Source organism: Phocoena sinus, chromosome 10, assembly GCF_008692025.1.
Source record: "Phocoena sinus isolate mPhoSin1 chromosome 10, mPhoSin1.pri, whole genome shotgun sequence".
Taxonomy (NCBI): Eukaryota; Metazoa; Chordata; class Mammalia; order Artiodactyla; family Phocoenidae; genus Phocoena; species Phocoena sinus.
The window spans coordinates 65,425,743-65,444,291 of NC_045772.1; the positions used below are offsets into that span (position 1 = coordinate 65,425,743).

The 18,549-nt window shown below is 53.0% G+C and overlaps 1 protein-coding gene across 3 annotated transcripts in view; it reads left to right on the forward strand.

Moving 5' to 3' along the window:
- VDR (vitamin D receptor) overlaps positions 1-18,549 on the forward strand; it is a 56,519-nt gene that overhangs the window by 17,610 nt on the left and 20,360 nt on the right. For 2 of the 3 annotated variants that reach the window (XM_032644811.1, XM_032644812.1), the window contains exons 2-4: positions 3,459-3,542; positions 6,436-6,583; positions 17,103-17,233. In XM_032644811.1, coding sequence (XP_032500702.1) covers positions 6,438-6,583; positions 17,103-17,233 — 277 coding nt within the window. In that variant the 5' untranslated portion in view covers positions 3,459-3,542; positions 6,436-6,437. Of the gene's footprint in view, positions 1-3,458; positions 3,543-3,663; positions 3,803-6,435; positions 6,584-17,102; positions 17,234-18,549 lie in introns of those variants that run through there. The other variant, XM_032644810.1, reaches the window with a different exon arrangement.

Below are 18,549 nucleotides of genomic sequence, written 5' to 3' on the forward strand. Positions count from 1 at the left end.
TGCTGGGAAATCACTTAGCTTTGCATTTCTTTCTAGAAGGAGAGGGAACTTTGAGCTAATGTCAACAATTAGAAAGCCCGTTTTGATCAGTCCAGTCCCAACCGTGCTGAGGGAGGCCCCTCTCCTGGGCTCCCAGTCCCCACAAGACCCAAAGGGGCCACATCACTCCCGCCCTTCCTGCCCCTTAGCATCTGGGGGTGAGTGGGCCTCACCTGTTACTGGGAGGGCTGGGGAGAGCGCTCAGTGGAGGAATTTCACTTCCTGAATGGTCTTAAGGCCTCATCATGATGGGAATTCAGCCTTGGAGTTGCATACTTTCAGAGCTAGAAAAGACCTTAGAAGTCAGACCTCTGTCTGCCGCTTGGTCCTCCTAGAGTCACAGCTTTACTGCCCTCAGGACTCCGAAGAGGGTCTAGTGAACGCAGCAGAGTTAAACTGAGCCCTGTAGCGCACTTCGATCCTTGTCTTGCCAGGGCTCTCCCCAGGACACCCTTCAGTCCCCACCCTACAAGACTGTCCTAGGTGAGACTCTGCCTGGGGATGCCCATGCAGCAGAAGTCACTGGAAGTTGGGGTGTCTGTTGTGTGAGCTGACGGGCAGATGTGTGGGAGAGGCAGCTGTGGCTTCGATGACTGGAAGGAAACACATTATCTCCTCATTTCTTGCTAAAGCAAGGTCAGGCCTGGGGTCAGGCTCAGGCAGGGTTTTTTTTGTTTTTTGTGTTTTTATTTTTTTTATTTTTGGCTGTGTTGGGTCTTCGTTTCTGTGTGTGGGCTTTCTCCAGCTGCGGCAAGCGGGGGCCGCTCTTCATCGCGGTGCGCGGGCCTCTCATTGTCGTGGCCTCTCCCGTTACGGAGCACAGTCTCCAGACACTCAAGCTCAGTAGTTGTGGCTCACGGGCCTAGCCGCTCCGCGGCATGTGGGACCTTCCCGGACCAGGGCTCGAACCCGTGTCCCCTGCACTGGCAGGCGGATTCTTAACCACTGCGACAGGTAGGGGTTTTGATGTAGGATGCTGACCCCGGAGGAATGGAAGCCAGGGGCTTTCTGCAGAGCTGAGCTGCTACCCCTCTGCTTCTCCGGGGCTCAATACTAGGGGTTTGGGTATTTCTAAAGCAGGGCAGGAGGGGTTGGCTCTGGGGACAGCCCCAGCAAAGGCAGTGGGATGCTCTTATACTCAGAACATGAATTGGGGGTGGGGGGTGTATGACGTGGCAAAGTGGGTGGTGTTAAGCTGGGGGTTTTTCCACTTGTTTTCTTTTCGCCCTGTGTCTTTGCCCCACTTTCCACGCACTTGGACCTACAGGCTAAATCTAGGACAATCTTTTCCTAAAAGGACCACCCAGTAGTGCAAAGTTGCATGGGGAGGAGAGGCCCATCTTTTGAATGGGGTTTTCCCAGGTAAGAGGGGTTGGCTGGCAGAAGAGAGAGCCTGGCTGATTTGGGAGCCTTGGAAGGAAAAGTGCCACGATGTTCTTCCGTCATGACCTGGGGATTGCCATGTCTGCTCCTCCCTGACTTAGTGGAAGTGAAGGGTGTCCAGGGCACGGGGTGAGGAAATGACTGAGTTATCTCCCTTAGGAAAAGTAGAGCAGAGACTCGGGGCTCAGCTGCCTCGGTTCAGATCTGGGCTCCAAAGGCAATTGTCTCTGTGCCTCAGTTTCCCCATGCCTAAAATAGGGGTAATAACAGTACCCGCCCGCGAGGTTGTCGTGAGGATTAAATGAGTGAGGGTACAGGAGGAACTTGAAGCAGTGCCCGGCGTGAGTATTAGCACCTGGGCTGGTGATTATCGCTGGGATGGGTTGAGTTGGCAGGAGGCAAGGGCAGCCCTTGGCCATTGTGGGCAGCCAGCCTGTCCTCGTTTGGTCCCCGGCATCACCACTGGCCTGGCCGTGGGACCCTGGGCAAGTCTCTCAAAGTGCCCTACCTGGAGTTTGGTTTTGCCATCTGTAGAATGAGACTGCCCCTCATCTCACAGGACTGTTCGGAGGTTACGTGAGATGCTGGGTGGCACATAGTAGATACTCAAACACTTTCTCTTTAAGCTCAGGGCTGGTAGGCTACCTGGATCTCAGGTCTGACTTCTAAATATCTTAGGGGCTGAGAGCAGGAAAGCAGTGGTCCTTTCTGTACCCATTTGGTCCTTACCTCAGCCTTCCTGAGGAGCAAGCAGGGAGTCTGGGAAATTGCTAAGGCCATGGGATAGAATCTAGAAGAGCCTGGTTGGCTGGGGGGCCTTGGGCAGTACAAGCAGAGGAGAGCCTGGCTTGGAGGAAGTGGTCACATGTCTGTACCCTGCAGTTACCCCTCCTCTACCCACGGTGCTTGGGAGTGGGCCAACCATGTTCATGTTACCTCAGCAGGGTCCACTGACACTTTCCTCAGTTGTTCCTTGGGGGTGGGCAGTGCCTGAGGGGCTGGTAGATGGGTCAGTGGGCTGGCAGTCTTAGGACTGGGCCCAGGTCTTGGATGCCCCTTGGGCTCTCCCCTTCTCTGCCTAGTCGGGCCACTAGGAGGCAGTGAAACAAAAGCTGGGGGTCTGAACCTTCCCCACATGGAGTTTGCCTGAAAGGCCTTCGCCAGAGTTCCGGGTCAGGCAGGCACCTGCATATCTATTATCTCCCCAGCCACTTCCTATTGGCTTCAGCGAAGGGAGGAAGTGTGTGTGTGTTTGTCTGTCTGGGTGGGCAAGTAGCACTGAGTGTGGGTGGAAGTGGGAAGGGTGAAATTCCACCAGCTCCACCTTGGTGACCCATCACGCCACTAAGACCCAGAGTCTGGACACTAGAGTCAGTCCACCGTCAGCCTTCGCCGAGGCCGGAGGTGTTGAGCATGTCTGGGGAAGAGCTAAAAGTGGCAGAAAACATCCTGTTTGAAAGCAGTGCGTTGCTGTATTTAACCCCTGCGGCACCTGCCCCGCCTACACCCAGTCTCCACAGACTGCAGATCCCAGACACCTGTCTTTGAAGCTATCCCAGGAGGCCAGGGCTAACCTGCACCATTCCCAGCTCCCGAGTGGCCTCTGCCATCGCCCGGGCGCCGGTCTCCTTCCCGCCCTCAGCAGCCTGCCAGGCCCCCCTCTGGCTCTGCTTTTCCGAGCATCCCTAAAACCCTGGCGTGGGGCCGTGGGAGCAGTCGCGCTCCCTTGGAAGAAGCCCTCCCTCCCTCCCAGCCCTCTCTGCTGCGCTTTCCATTTGCCCATGTGCTGGATGCCACTCCCACTCCTTCCCCCCCCCGCCCCCCGGCCTCAAGGGAGGGCTGTTCCTGGCTGCCGCTGGGCTCCCGCCCCTTCAGTCCTGCCAGGGATGACACCCCCAACAGATCACTTCCGTCAAGTTTTCAGTCCCTGATCTGGGGACTAAAGCCCCTGGAAAGAGTCTCTCATCCTGCTGGATGAGCTCTCTAGCGGTGAGGTCAGCGCTGAGCTGTAAAGTGCTTCCCCCTTTTCATTTCAGGGTCCTTTTGGTTGGAAGCGTCTGTGAGCCCTCACAGAAGGGTACCTCTGCGCTCGACTTCCCTTCCCTCCTCTGCTCCTTCAGGTGGGTGTTTCCTCCTCAGCCACAGCCTCCTAGCTTTCTGTTATCCGGGGGCGAGGGGAGGCGGGCATGGGCAGGAGGCGGGCAGGGGGAAGAGGAGATACTCCCTTGCCCTTGGCAAACGTGGGTTGGTCCAGTCCTGTGTCATCAGAGTCCTCAGCATCCCGCGGCCAGAGACCTGGAGCCAGGCTGATCGGGGTGAGGCCTCAGAGGGAGGGGCTTGCAGATGCCCAGGCCAGGACCCCAGGGGGCCATCCAGCATGGTGAGGTTTCCTATCCAGCTCCCAACTCCTTTCTCTTTCCTGCCCTCCACGGTCTCTGCCTGTCACTCCTGGCACTGCCAGCTCTCAGGCCATATGTGCCTGGGACTCTTCTCCACCTCTGGACTCTTGGTCCTGGGCCCTGGCTTCTTGATAGCAGCGCATAACCCCAAGCAGGGCTGAGTTTTCTCTCAACTCACCTGAAATTGTCCTGTTCACTCTGGGTCTCCAGCTGCCGGGTCCAGCCTTCTGTCAGGCCTAACCCAGTGCCTGGGGTCCCACCCCCAGGCCAGGAGCCTTCCTGCCATCACTCTGTTGCAGGAAGGCGCAGTTGCCCGGCTGTGGTGCCGTGTTGTTTCGATTCTCTTGCATCATCACATCTCCAGTGAGCCCAGATGATGCTGAATACTTGTCGGACTGATCTGACTGATTCCCTTCCACTCTCACATTTAACTTCTCTTTTTCCACCAAATCCACCGGATGTTTGGTCCCTGGATGACACGGACTCTGTAGCAACACCACGATGACTGGGAATTGCATCATCTCAGCTGACCTGGGGTCAAGCCACAAGCATCCTAGACAGTTTGTCTTCTTACCCCAATGGTATTGGGCCTCTGGGATCGCTGCCCACGTCTGGGTTGTGGGTGACACTCCAGGAGCCTGGAATCAGCCTGGACTTAATATGGGCTATAGAGACAGTGTTGACAAACCCAAAGGCACTCTCTTATTTTTAGTTGTTTTACAGTTATGCAATGTTTTATGTAGCATATAAAACAGAAAATAGAGTTTTAGTAGTAGCAATAATAAGACACTGTATACCTACCACTCAGAGAAATGGAATATGGTTGCTGCATAATGTCTCTGCATGCCCTCCCCAATCTTACTCCCTCAAAAGTTTCTGTTATCATTCCTTTGTTCTTTTTTTTTTTAAAAGTGTTTCTCTCTCTGTCTCTGCATGTGTATATATATAAACATTATCGTTTAACAAGTATCAACCTAGCTGTGATAGGGATGGGCAACAGGGTCACTATTATTACTTTAAAGTTCCCAGGAAAAGAGGAGGTGAAAGAGAAAGTTAGGGAATCCAATACATCCGTCTGTGATCAGGGCCCCTCTGCCCCTGCAGGACTGACAATACCTGTCCTTATCTGTCCAGCTTCCTTTGTTTGGCTTGAAGCTCTTGGTGAGATTTTTCTTTTTGTAAAATTAAGTATTTGTTTTGTGCACTTTGTAATTATACTTGCTAGAAAACCTCCATGTTTGGGCTTCTCTGGGCCTCGTTTGTAAAACAAGTGATAATAATAGTACTTGCCTCATTGGGGTGAGATGAAGATGGACTGAAATAAGACCTTACCAGGCATTGATGTGTCAAACCTCAGCTCAGATTGAGAGCCTAGTCATTGGAAAGAAGCTTGGAGCTTCCCAAGGGCCCCCGGAAGCTACCTCTCCCACTTAAGTGGGAGGACGTGGCGCCAGGGTAGGAGGGGTTAGGGTGCCTGTCTCCTCACCACTGGCTTCCTCTCTTGTTTTTCTTCTGTCCTGAGGGACCCTCCTGCCCTGGAGCCAAGGCACTTAAACCTGTAACAACCCATATGAGGACTCAGATAAAACTGGGAGGCAGCAGGGTCTGAGACCATTTCAGGGAGGCAGGAGGGACCCCAGAAGCAGCTCTGAGCTGACAGCAGTGGGGGTCAGAGGCAGCGGGTGAAGCCAAGGCCCCAGTTTGCCCAAGGGAAGACCTGTCAGCAGCTTCCTGAGAAGGATCTCCCAAAGCTATATATTTTGTTCCCTCTCTCTCTTTCCCCGCTTTCTTCAAGTGTGAAATCCATCTCTAGATAATGCCTATTTATACAAGCCATCTCTGAAAACAAAATTAGTTCACTGTCTATGACTCACATTACTCCGAAGGACGTTCAGAACAATGTGTTGAATTGATATTGAAAGAAAAGAGAGAGAAAAAGACTGATGAATTTGGCACCAGGACCGCAGGAGCACAAGTCCCGTCCATCCTGAGCTGCAGGGCGGCGAGGACCTGACACGACAGGGTCTGATTTGGGCATGTAGTCTATCCTCTTCCCCTCGCCCTGAAGGAAAGAGGGGCTGAGGGTTTCCCTCTGCGTCGGAGGCTGTTGGAGGGCCCTCGTCCCTCCTGGAGGGGACACTAGGCAAGAGAGGCCTCTGACCCGCGGCAGGTCCGCTGCAGAGGTGGAGCTGAGACCAGTGGTGTGCGTTTGTTCATTCACATAATCCTTCCTCACACCCGGTGAAGAAAAACACATTCTTCAGATGAGGACAGTGGGGTGCAGAGAGGCTGAACATCTCACCCAAAGTAGCCCAGGCTGTAGGCAGCAGGCGCAGCCTCTGCTCCCTGGCACCTTGGTTCCAGGCCACGCCGTGAGCATCACTGCAGCGGCCCTCCACAGGTTTGCTCCGAACTGGGTTAGGAGCCCACCTTCTGCTCGAGGCCAGCGCAGTGTCAGGAGGGTGAGCTGGGGACCGAGAGCCACGAAGGAAGGGCACCAAAGAATCCTGCTCCGGCCTGGGCCCCGGGGAGCTGCCCCGCTTTGCTGAGCTCCTGGCGGAAGGGCCGCCAGCCGGCCCTGGCACTGTCTCACCCCTGCCTGCTGTCCTTGCAGGGATGGAGGCGATGGCAGCCGGCGCTTCCTTACCTGACCCCGGTGACTTCGACCGGCACGTGCCCCGGATCTGCGGTGTGTGCGGAGACCGAGCCACCGGCTTCCATTTCAACGCTATGACCTGCGAAGGCTGCAAAGGCTTCTTCAGGTAGGTCCTCCCCAAGGGCGACGGGGAGGAGAGCAACGGGGTTTCCCAGGAAGAGACCCTGCGTTTTCCGCATCTCCTTCCCTACCAGGCCCGGGAACACGCCAGCTCTCACAGCCCCCAGGGGCGATAGGGTCTTGAGGCTGTCTTCTTCCTCCTCTGCCCTCAGCTCCAGCTCGTCCTCTGACCCCCTCTGAAACTGCTTTCCTGAGGTGGCATGTAGGTCCCCATCCTTCCATTACCCCTTGACCCGCAGCCCCCTGCACCGACCCACATGTCTGTCCTCCCGGAGCAAACCTCCTATCAGTTGATGATCGCAGCTTCCTAATCCAAGAGGCCGGCATGGCCTCGGGGAGGCCCAAGAACTTGGCCTCAGAGCTTGCCCTCTCCCCACCCCCCATCCAAATCAAACCATTCCCTGGAACAAGGGAAACCGCATCCCTGATTGGACCTCCATAGTTGATCTGTGCCCAGATCTGCATCCACGGCTTGCTTGTCCCAGGTTGGAAAGCCAACCTTAGGAAGCACAGGCATTCCTGTTTGGTCAGGGCCAGTTTCTCTATAAGCAGCCTTCTCTCTTCTCATGTGAGCCCAGCATTACCAGTGTAAACAGTGTGGGAAAGTACTAGAAAGGCTAGACAAAGGCTGTTCCCATCCGGAACCAGGGAGGGAGCACAGGGAAGTGATGAATTACAGGATGGGATTGTGAACCATGAGAAATTGGCATCTGGCATATTTTGGAGAGAGAGAGAGAGAGGGAGAGAGAAGCCTGCAAGAAGGTGGCCAACAAAGAGCTTCTGTATAATGGTCTTGTTGGAGGTGAGTAAAAGTAAGGGCAAGACTTTAGCCATCAGAGAGAGGAAAGAGTCAATCAGGTCCAGAACAAGGACTCCCATTTCCCTGAACGGGCATCGAGGGCAGAGTGAGTCAGAGGCCTCAGGATGTCTGCGGTGCTCTCCTCCAGCTCGGGGACCCCTGGGCTCTACATATACAGGCTCCCGACTCACCTGCCCTCTGTCTCGGGAGCTGGCAGGCTTGGAGTTTCACTGCCTCGAGCAACCGCTGGGCCACGGGCAGGGCTTCTGTGGGTGCTAACTGCCTGTGTGGCCTGGCACTGGCTGCCTACTCAGCTCGGGAACCAGACCGGCAGCGTCGCCGGTTCCAGGTCCTGTTGCCACGTCTCTTGTTCCTCTGGCCTGAAGCCCGTGCTTTCTGCAGGGTGGGCCTTCCCAAGCCCAGGCCTTGTGTCCCAGGTGCCACCTGGACCCTTTGCTGCTCGGGCCTGGGGATGGGGGAGCTGCCTTCAGAGTGAAAATGGAGAAGGGGTCTGGGTGCTCGCTTCAGGGCCTGTTTCGCATCTTAAAACCAGGCAGAAATGTGCGGGCTATAGTGCTACCGTGCCGTTAATTAACTGTCTGTCTTTGCTCAAATCTCTCGACTTCTCTATGTTTCAGTTACCCCGACCCCTCTAGGATATAGAATAAACTGAGGATTAATGAAATAACATATACAAAGGTGTTCTGAGAAACAAAGCACAATAGAAATATATACATATTTGAGCCTGATGGCTCAATACTGATGTCCTTTGTGGAACCTTGCCCTAATAAACAAAAGCCTCTCCAACCATCCACCCTCCTTTCGTTTTCTCTTTCACACACTGCCTCCCAGATTTTAATGAGCATCTGTGATCCGAGCATTGGACTAGGAGCTAGGGACATGGAGACCCAGACAAAGGTCATATCTCGTCAATCTGTAACCCAAACGTCTCCAGCTGCTCTCAGGGCTGTTTGGTTGATTCATGGACCCCACCCCAAATCCCCTCTCTTTCCAGGTCACCACCCACTGGGGTTCTGCTCTGAGAGATGGGACTCTTAGGTGGCTGCTTATTGGATTATGACATGTGGGAGTTCCTCACTAGAGTAGCTCCGAGCCCTGTGCACCTGGGCTTGCTGCCCTCAGACACACCACTAGGGGGTGAGTCCTTGGGACAGACCCATTAGGCATCCGGGTGGAGGGAGGACAGTCTCCCTCATGTCCAGAGCCGGGTGTGGGAGATGCCAAAAGGACAGGGACGGCAGGTTCGCACCTCCAGGGCACCACGGACCAACAGTGTGGCTTGCTGCACGTGGGCACCTTATGCCACCGTAACCCAGCCTTAGCCCCTCTCTCTGAGATGCCTCAGAGTTCTGCTGCTGGCTGCTGGCCACAACCCCTGCCTGCAAGGCCTGGCATTACCGGCAGCAGGCTGCTTTTATCTTGTTACCCTGTCCTCGGTCTACCTTATATCTTTACTATCTCTGCCTTGATGACTGAGCCAGGCTGCACTTTCTGAAAAGCCAACATCTCTGTTGTTTGGCTTGAATTTTGTTTTATAAATACACACACAAACGCACACACGCATGCACGCACCGTTGATCTTCACTGTTCGTGGAGTCCGTATCTGCAAATTTGACAACCTGCTAAAATTTACTGGTAATCCCCAAACCAATACTTGCAGCACTTCTGTGCTCGTTTGTGGACACGTGCAGAGTGGAGAAAACTTCGAGTCTCCCGATGCACACGTTCCCAGCTGAGGCCACGCAAGACATCCTGCCTCTGCTTCGGCTCTCATGCTATAAACAAGTGTCTTTTTCTTGGTCTATTTAGTGCCACCCTTTTTGCATTTTTGTACCTGATGGTGATTTCACTGTTCAAGATGGCACCCAAGCCTGGTGCTGAAATTCCATCAAGTGTTCCTAAGCACAGGAAAGCTACAAGTTGCCTTACAGAGAAAAGACGTGTTAGACAAGCTTTGTTCAGATGTGGGCTATAGTGCTGTGGGCTGTGAGTTCAATGTTAATGAATCAACAATATGTATTAAATGAGGTGCCTTTAAACAGATAACACACATGAAACAAAGTTATGTACTGATGGATTGATGAAAACGTGACCAGAAGCTCTCAGGAACCTAACCCGTATTCTCTTAGGAGCGATGGTTCAGTATTTGCTTGATAGAACGTAACTACCTCAAATAACAAGAATAGACTGTCTATATGTAATGTCTTCTCTTCTTTTCCCAGCTCCTTCCCCTACTTCTCCTCCTTTGCTTCATACAAATTCTGTTTGATATTCTTCCACTTCAGTCTATTTCAAATAGTTGTTCGAGAATTCCATTGTCACTTATATCTGTTTGTGAACTGATCCTGGGAAGGAAGGCCTCTGTCAGTGGGAGGTACTTCTCTGTGTCCGGTACCACATCCTTGAGAACACAAAGATAACACAAGTCCTTGCTCTCAAGGAGCTCACTCAACCCTACGGTAGCAGTTCTCAAGGCAAGAGCATTACTCTGGTGTTGAGTCACTGGCTATTTTCTAAGCCCTGGGGTTTAAGCCCATTTGACCATTTAGTGTTTGACTTTTTTTTTTTTTTTTTTTTTTTTTTTGCGGTACGCGGGCCTCTCACTGTTGTGGCCTCTCCCGTTGCGGAGCAACAGGCTCCGGACGCGCAGGCTCAGTGGCCATGGCCCACGGGCCCAGCCGCTCCGCGGCATGTGGGATCCTCCCACACCGGGGCACGAACCCGTGTCCCCTGCATCGGCAGGCGGACCCTCAACCACTGCGCCACCAGGGAAGCCCTAGTGTTTGACTTTTAAGTCAAGCTAAACCGCTCTAGAAGCTAGAGCTCTGGTCATCCCAGCGGGTCCAAGACTCATAATCAAACCGCAGTGTGATTATGGAGGTTGGTCAGTTCTATTGATCCATGGTCAGACATTAGAGACTATTGCCGGCCAATTCCTCACACACACATATATATAGTGATGATCTGTGGATGTGGATGAATCTCTGATCATGAATGGCTTTGTCCAGATTTTGATATAAGGGAAAGGTGTAAAGGACAGAGAAGAAAAATCAGAAAGACCCTTTTGATCAAGAGAAGGAAGAATACTGGTGACGTTTAAGAGGTGGACTTGGAAGGCAAGGTTGAGAAACAGATCACTGCTTGCCTCTGTACATCGTCTCCCTCCTCCTCATTAGGACACCGTGAAGCTGACATGTGCAGCAAGTACCAAGCCAACAAAGACAGTGTGGAGAAATGCCTTCTTGTTCGTGAGCCCCAAGGTTCTCAGGGACCTCGTTAATGACGGGCCTTGGGGAGCACAGGCTGGTGACGATCCAGGAACGTGAGGAGTGTTCTGGCTTTCAGGAAGTTCATCCTGACAATATTTGCAGGAGCTGTGCTGTGAAGGGAGCAGAGCAACGGGGCAGGTGTCCAGTGACTCAAAGTGCTAAAAGGCAGTAGAGTAAATAGAGAAGGGAGGGGTGGCCGCTTGGGGCATTCTGTGGGCACAAGTGAATGAGTCACCAAGAGGTTGGTGTTGCTGGAGAGAACTTTGTCCAGGCCAGCTTGGCATCTGGCCTCTCTCCATAGCTGCTCAAAGATGTGAACGGAAGAGAATGAGGGGGTCAGCTATGGATCAGCTAAGAGTGATGTTTGGAAGCTTTGGGGGAGGAGGCCAGAGTAGTTGGAGAGGGAACGCCACTGGAGGTGTCAAGAAAGGCAGCTGGGCTTCCCTGGTGGCGCAGTGGTTGGGAGTCCGCCTGCTGATGCAGGGGACACGGGTTCGTGCCCCGGTCCGGGAAGATCCCACATGCCGCGGAGCGACCGCGCCCATGAGCCATGGTCGCTGAGCCTGCGCGTCCGGAGCCTGTGCTCCGCAGCGGGAGAGGCCACGGCAGTGAGAGGCCCGCGTACCGCAAAAAAAAAAAAAAAAAAGAAAGGCAGCTACGTGGACATGAGGAAGAGGGTACATCTCTTTCTGGTCAGTGTTTTATTTCCTTAGGAAGCCAGCACTCTCCTCAGGGCTCACTGGTGTGAATTCCCTCTCGACACACACTGGGAATCCTCTCCGTGCTATGGCAGTAGAGGTGCCAGTGGAGAGGATGGCCGTATGTTATCCCCTACTTCCAACCCGCCCATCTCAGATCCTGCCTCTATCCCAGTGGCTTCTCTGTCCTATAGAAGTCCTTCAAACAGCCCCTGCTTCCTGCTCGTGGACTTTGGAGGGCATACTTTTGATGGCTGCTCTGGCTTAGATTGAGATATGGTGGATTCATGATAAGGACCATATTATGTAAGAACACCAGAGGCTTTGGAATCAAACAGATCTTGATTCTAATCTCAGCTTTTACACTTTTTAGCTGTGTGACATTAAGCAAATTATTTAACTTTCCATTGCCTTTTTGTACCACCTGTAAAATAGGGATAATACCTATCCTAATAGGTTGTTGAGAGCATTGGAGAGAATATGTAAAGTACTGGCAGAGAAGGCGCTCAATAAGTGGTACCTATTATCACTGTCCCTTTGTAGTGTCTGAGTTTCTGAGAACAGACAGTCCTTTCCTCTCCTCCATCATGGAACCTGGAACATGTGTGACTTTGTGTGTCAGCAAGGGTCTCTGATTAAAGGTCCCCAAACAGGAGTTAAATATCAGGTATGAGAAAGAAAGGGCTGGTCCGGGGGCTCTAGAGAACTTCACGTCAGTCAAGGACTCTGTGAGACCTGGTTGGTGCTCAGAGAAACTGGACATTGCTCGCTGTAACTCACACAAAGACTGTGGGTCTAGACATCAGGTGCAACAATACATGAGGCAAAGCAACGGTACGTTTCGAGTTTCTCTGCCTGCAGAGCCCCACACCAGGCACTCCAGGCGTTGGTGTGAGATGTGCTCTTTGCTTCCAGGGTCTCAGATTCTCACTGCTTTCTTCAGCCACCCTTCAGCTCCCACTGCCCCTCCCTGCCAGCTTCTCTGGACCTGTACCAGGTCCTGCTTCCTTTATTTAATCCTTACAGCAACCCGCTCTGTAGGGTTGTTTCCATTTTACAGATGTGGAAACTGAGGCATGGGCATGGGGAGATTAAGTAACTTACGCAAGGTTGTACATTAGAGTTTAAACCCAAACAGATCCATCTAACCAAAGTCTGTGTTTCATTTAAATTTTTAAAATAGCTATAAAGGGTGGGGTTTTTTGTTTTTGTTTTTTGTCTGGTTAAGTAATGCCTGTGAATGGTTTTTTTTAAAAAGATGTAGACAGTTCAAAAGGGAACATAAGTGAAAAATAAGTCTCCTTCTCAACCCAACTCTCAGGTCCACAGGATGAATTCCTGGAAGTGGCTTTACTGTGTGAAAGGCTCTGTGCACTTCATATATTGGTAGATACAGGCATACCTTTGCAGATACTGTGTTTTTTACAAATTGAAGGTTTGTGGCAACCCTGCACTGTCAGATGATAATTAACAGTGTTTAATGATAAAGTATTTTTTAATTAAAGTGTATTCATTGTTTTTGTAGATGTAATGCTACTACACACTTAATAGATCATAATATCGTGTAAACATCACTTTTATATGCACTGGGAAACCAGAAATTTGCGTGACACGCTCTATTGCGATATTGGCTTTATTGCGGGGGTCTGGAACCAAACCTGCGATGTCTCAATGTATGCCTGTATTGCCAAATTGCCCTCCAAAAAAGAGGCCTGCGCTCTTTACCAGTGCTAACCTACCATCCCTTAAAGTTGGTTTTTCTTTTTTAACCCACCTGCTGAGAACCCCTTGATGTCACCACACATAAATGTGCCCAGTGGGTCTCATTATCAGACCACACAGGCAGACCTTTCATATCAGGAGCTCTGTAAGACATCTGCATTCAGACTGGGCTCTGGGATTTCTGTGACACTAGAGCTGCAGTGGAGACAAAGCTCAGAGCTAGTATTTGGCCCCAGTTTTGGGTTTTACAAGGTGTGTCTCTGCTGTCAGGGATTACCTACTGAAAAAGCACCCTCCTGTCCCAGGCCCGAGACCCTGGCCCCAGGCGCTCAATGCTTTTGTGAGCTGCTTGTCTCATGTTTTGATGAGTTGGTCTCTGGTGCAAGAATCCGTCAATGTCTTTTCTCACCCTGGCTTTCTAGAAACTGCGTCTATATTTAGCCTGGTTGCACCACCCCTACCACCCCCCCCCCTTCCTGAGCTGGGGTATAATTGCCAACCATCCAGAAAATGACAGGGTCCAGGCTGAGAGCGCTGCTGAGGAAATGGGCTCCCTTGGAAACCCAAGGCTCCTGTTTCTGAAAACCAAACCAGCTCCCAGACAATTAGTGTTAGGAGGAAGGCAGGGCAGAGCGTGGACCTTCAGGACAAAGCACAGAGCCAGGCCTGGCCAGTCTGGCTGCCCTAAGTCCTCGTGGGCAGAGGCTAGCTGACAGCCACATGTGTGCAAGTGCCCTTAGAAGGCGGGAGAATGTGGAAGAACTGGGCTTCAGAGACCAGGGAAACTGTGTCCTGCCAAACAGCCATGCTGGGCCAGACAAGCCAGAAAGGCCGGCCCCAGAGCCCAGGCTCCGGGAAGGGCCTGGGTCTGACTGCCGGAGTTGGTGATAGAGCTTTCCCCGCCCCAAAGAATGACCCCACAACCCAGAGCATGATGACGTTGTCCGTGATGTGCAGCCTCCGTCTTCCCAGCCACTATCCAGCGCCTTGCCTCTGATTCTGTCTGTAGAGGAGCCACGGAAGGGCTGGTTACTGTATGCTTTCATAATAATAACTTCAGAGCTCCATATGTTTACAGGCTGCTCTCTGCTTTGCTCAAATAATGTGCAGACACAGTACAGGGTTGGTGGGCTTCAGGACAAGGTGTGGCAACGGGTGAAAACCACAGGCTGCATTCTTACCACCCGTCTGAGCCCTGCTGTGAGCCTGGCCAGTAGAATTTCTAACATCTTTCTTCCTCCCTCCCTCCCTCTCTTTCTCCTTTCCTTCCTTCCGTCCTTCCCTCGCTGTCTCTGTCCCTTTCTCTCTCCCCCTGTCTCTGCCTCCCTCCCTCCTTCCCTCCTTTCTTCTCTCCCCCTTCCACCACCTCCTTTCTCTCCATCTCTCCCTCCTTGTCATGGTCTTGGTCCTCCTCCTCTTTCAATCTCAATCCTGTTGGGCTTCATACTCCTAATATAAGGTTGAAAGCAAGGACACTGGTCCCCCTCCCCCAGTATTTTCTTTTAACCCGGCTCTGAATCCTCTGGATTCCCACCCCAGCCTCTCTGGAATCCACTGCTGTCAGACAAAGTTGGGCTGAGCAGCTATCTTCCACTCTCCTGTGTGTGGAAGTCTGGGTTAGGCTTCAGATTTACAATATGAGAAAGGTAAAGGAAGAGAGTGAAGTTTCAAAATCTTTTTCCAAGCAAATTTGCAGTTGGAGGAGGTGCGCACTGGTGAGGGGCAAGGGGCAGGCCCCGTAGAGCCTGAGGAAGGAGAGACAGGCCTCGAAAGGACGCTGGGGACCCCTCCCTCCTGGGGCCTCGGGAAGCTCTCAGCCCCCAGCGCAGGGATGTGAGAGGCTTTGGCTCATGTGTCTAGAGGTGCCGTGATGTGTGTTCTTCTTGCTGCCCGCGGCCCTAGAGAATGAACAGGGTGACCTCTGAGCCAGACAAGACAGTGGGTAGGAGGACAGAGCAGCCCCTCAGCTCAGCCCCCAGGCTAAATGTGTGGTTGTTTAAAAAAAAAAGGAAATGAGAGTTTGCTCCAATTAGAAACTTCTGGTCCTTGAGTAGGGTTAGAGAATTATGGGCATTCTGGGGCCCGAGCATTTGTGGTATAACAGGTGGCGCCTCAAGTGGGAAGGAGAGAAGGGAGTAAAAGGGGAGCCAATCTCATGTCCGGGAACATATCGATGTGCCCTGTGGTGATGACAGTATCTCATTTCAGGTTAACCAAGGTGCTTCTATGTTCTTCTGTTCCTCTGGGAAGCTGCGGTAAATGTATGGAAGCACAAGGAAAAAAGGCTTTCTGTTTCCATAGGCAAGAGCCTGGGATACAGTCTCTCCCTGAGGAGTCACTGCAGGGGCAGGACACGGCCTTCAGTGGGCTGGACTGGGGGCTAAACCACCCGAATAGCTAGCACTCCTCCACCTCCCCGTATTGTCCAGTCTGCTGGTGACCCCTTGGGTGTGAGGGTTGTGATGGGAGGGTACCAGGGCCGAGGTCCAAAGCCAACAGCACCTGCTTCCCAGACCACTGGGTGTCCTTTGCCTTGAGCTGTGCTCAAGGGCCAGCTGCCTGAAGCCATTCGCCTGTGAGCTTAGCTTCATCGAGCTCCTTGAGTTTCTGGGTATGAAACAGTATGTCCAATCCAGGAAGCTAAAAGCTGAGCCTCACATTCCTAAGGTCCCAACTTGGGAGCCTCAACTCTTTGCTAAATCACCTCAAGTAAGTCTCTTCACCTCAGGGGTCCTATCCATAAAATGAGGGGTGCCCTATGGGTCTTAGAGTCTGACTACCTATGGCTTCCTGTTCCTCTAGTCTCTTCTCCCCTCTCCCATGGGTCAAGCTGGTTTGGTTCCCGTATGTCCATGTCGACTGATGAACGTGTTTGTCCTAAATCATATGTGTTCCAGTGACACATAACTAGTAAATGACAACCGGAGAAGACGATATCGGTAGCTTATCTCCACGAGAGGGAAAGGGTTGAGCCCGGACCTTGGTTTCTAAGGCTTGGGCATCTCCACAGCTCCTTGAAAGATGTTGCTTGCTCACAGAGAAAGTGATTCTGCCACCATCTTTCCCCAGCTAAATCCTGGCACCTGTCCTGGGGCAGAAAAAGTGGGGCCTGCCCTTGCTGGGGCTGGGGAGAGTAAGAGGAACCTCTAGGATACAGATGCTGAGAAGCCTCTGGGGAGCTGTCCTTTACGCAGCCTCAGGAACGTCCCATGTGCTGTGGCTGGGAGCAGGGGAGAAAGCCGGAATTAGGAAAATGAGCCTTTGGGCTTGCACGCATGCCTGTGCACGCACACACACACACACACACGTGTGCACACACACACGCACACGTGCGCGCACACACACACACAAATTTACATAGGCTGTGGGGTGGAGCGCTAGGTGCCAGCTAAGAGCTAAGAGCTCTTCGGTAGTTTTCTGTTCTTACAGAACTCTTTAACTTCCTCTACCTTTCCGAAAGCCAAGGCCAAACCTCGAGGCACCCACCTGCTCATGTGGCTGCTTCTCTTTCTGGGCAGCTTGTCTGGATGTCTGAAGCTATGGTTTGGGCCCTTTCTCGCTTCTCTGTGCACCTGTGCACATGTCTGTCCCTGAACCGGGGATGCTCTAGTCGCAGATCTCTGACTCTAGAAGACTTAAAGCTGAGACCAGCTTCATCGCCTCTCATGATGGCACTAAAGGCAGTGAGGGCAACTCTGCAGATTTCAGTATTAAAATTTTTTTTTTGCTAGCTAATTCACTCATATTTCTTGTGTAATAAAAAGAAAGGGAGTAGGAGAGTACTGTAAAGGTAAGTAAAACCAATGATGGGGGCAGAGTAGGAAATGACTGGGCTGGGCCGCCATCCTCCTTGGGAGACATAGAGCCCCGGGGTGGGGGGTTGGGGGGGCATTGGCAGGTCTCCTGATCACAGCCCTCTCAGGCCACTCTCCCACAGGCAGGGCCGAGGGGCTGGGAAGCAGGTGACCCAGCCGAGGGTCTGTGCTCTCTCCGCAGACGGAGCATGAAGCGGAAGGCACTGTTCACCTGTCCCTTCAATGGAGACTGCCGCATCACCAAGGACAACCGCCGCCACTGCCAGGCCTGCCGGCTCAAGCGCTGTGTGGACATCGGCATGATGAAGGAGTGTGAGTTTCAGGGGCGGGGCCTGGGCGGGGCGAGGGCGCGGTCAGGGGGAAGGTGGCTGCCGTTTACGCAGGTTTGGCCAGCAATGTCCTCTTGACCTTCCTCTGTAGCTGCCGGCATTTGGGGCCTGGGTCGGGAGTCCGGGCATGAGTGGGACCAGCTGCATCAGGCAGGGCGGCTGGAACTCCAAGATCAAAGGCCCAAGGAGTCCTGCCAGCCTTTTTAGGATCCGTGTGTGTGTGTGTCCTGAGGCCCAGGAAGGGCCCGTCCTGTGCGAGGCCTGTGAGGAGGGACAGGCAGGGCACTGCCTACATGAGCCCCCCCCAGGTTTGTCTTCCTCTAAGACGTCATCGCCATTTTACAGCAGCCTCTTTCCAGGACCTTTGGGGAAAGGATGAGGCTCAAGGACCCCAGGGTTCTTTGGACTTTGGGAGAGAGGGCTGCTGTGAGTGGGGAGGGGCGGGAGTGATGGAGAGGAGAAACATTCAGAGCCTGGCTGTCATGGGGGTTCTGCCCCACCCTAGCCTTCCAGCCACTCTGGCCCAGTGAGCAGATCCGAGGGCTGGTGTCCAGGACTAGGTGGAAAGATCCTGTAAGGGGAAGCCCTAGACTCTAGGAGGACCCTCTAGATCCAGATGGAAAAAGAGGATCGATCCTCTAGGACTTCCTGCCCAGCACTGGCATTGCAGAAGAGGACCAATGTGGCAGGTTAACATGTTCTGACCCACTGTTAAAAGCAACCCTTGGGGGGCTTCCCTGGTGGCGCAGTGGTTGGGAGTCCGCCTGCCGATGCAGGGGACACGGGTTCGTGCCCTGGTCCAGGAAGATCTCACATGCCATGGAGCGGCTGGGCCTGTGAGCCATGGCCGCTGAGCCTGCGCGTCCAGAGCCTCAGAGCCTGTGCTCCGCAACGGGAGAGGCCACAACAGTGAGAGGCCTGCGTACCGCAAAAAAAAAAAAACAACCCTTAGGGACTTCTCTGGCGGTCCAGTGGTTAAGACTCCGTGCTTCCAACTCAGGGGGCGTGGGTTGGATCCTTGGTCGGGAACTAAGATCCCACATGCTGTGTGGCGTGGCCAAAACAAAACAAAACTAAGCTAAACTAAAAATAACCCCTGGACTTTGCATCTGAGCTCTAGTGCCAGTTACTTGGTAAGCAGAGTAACCATTGAATTCAGTAGACCCTGGGAAGGGCTGGCCAGGCCCTCCCCTGGGCTAGAAGCAAGGGCACTGGGCTGGCCTGGTCATGGGTGCCCTCTGCATACTCTTCCCTGCTCTGTGCCTTTTGCTCACCCCCATCTGTGAACTGTACCCTGAT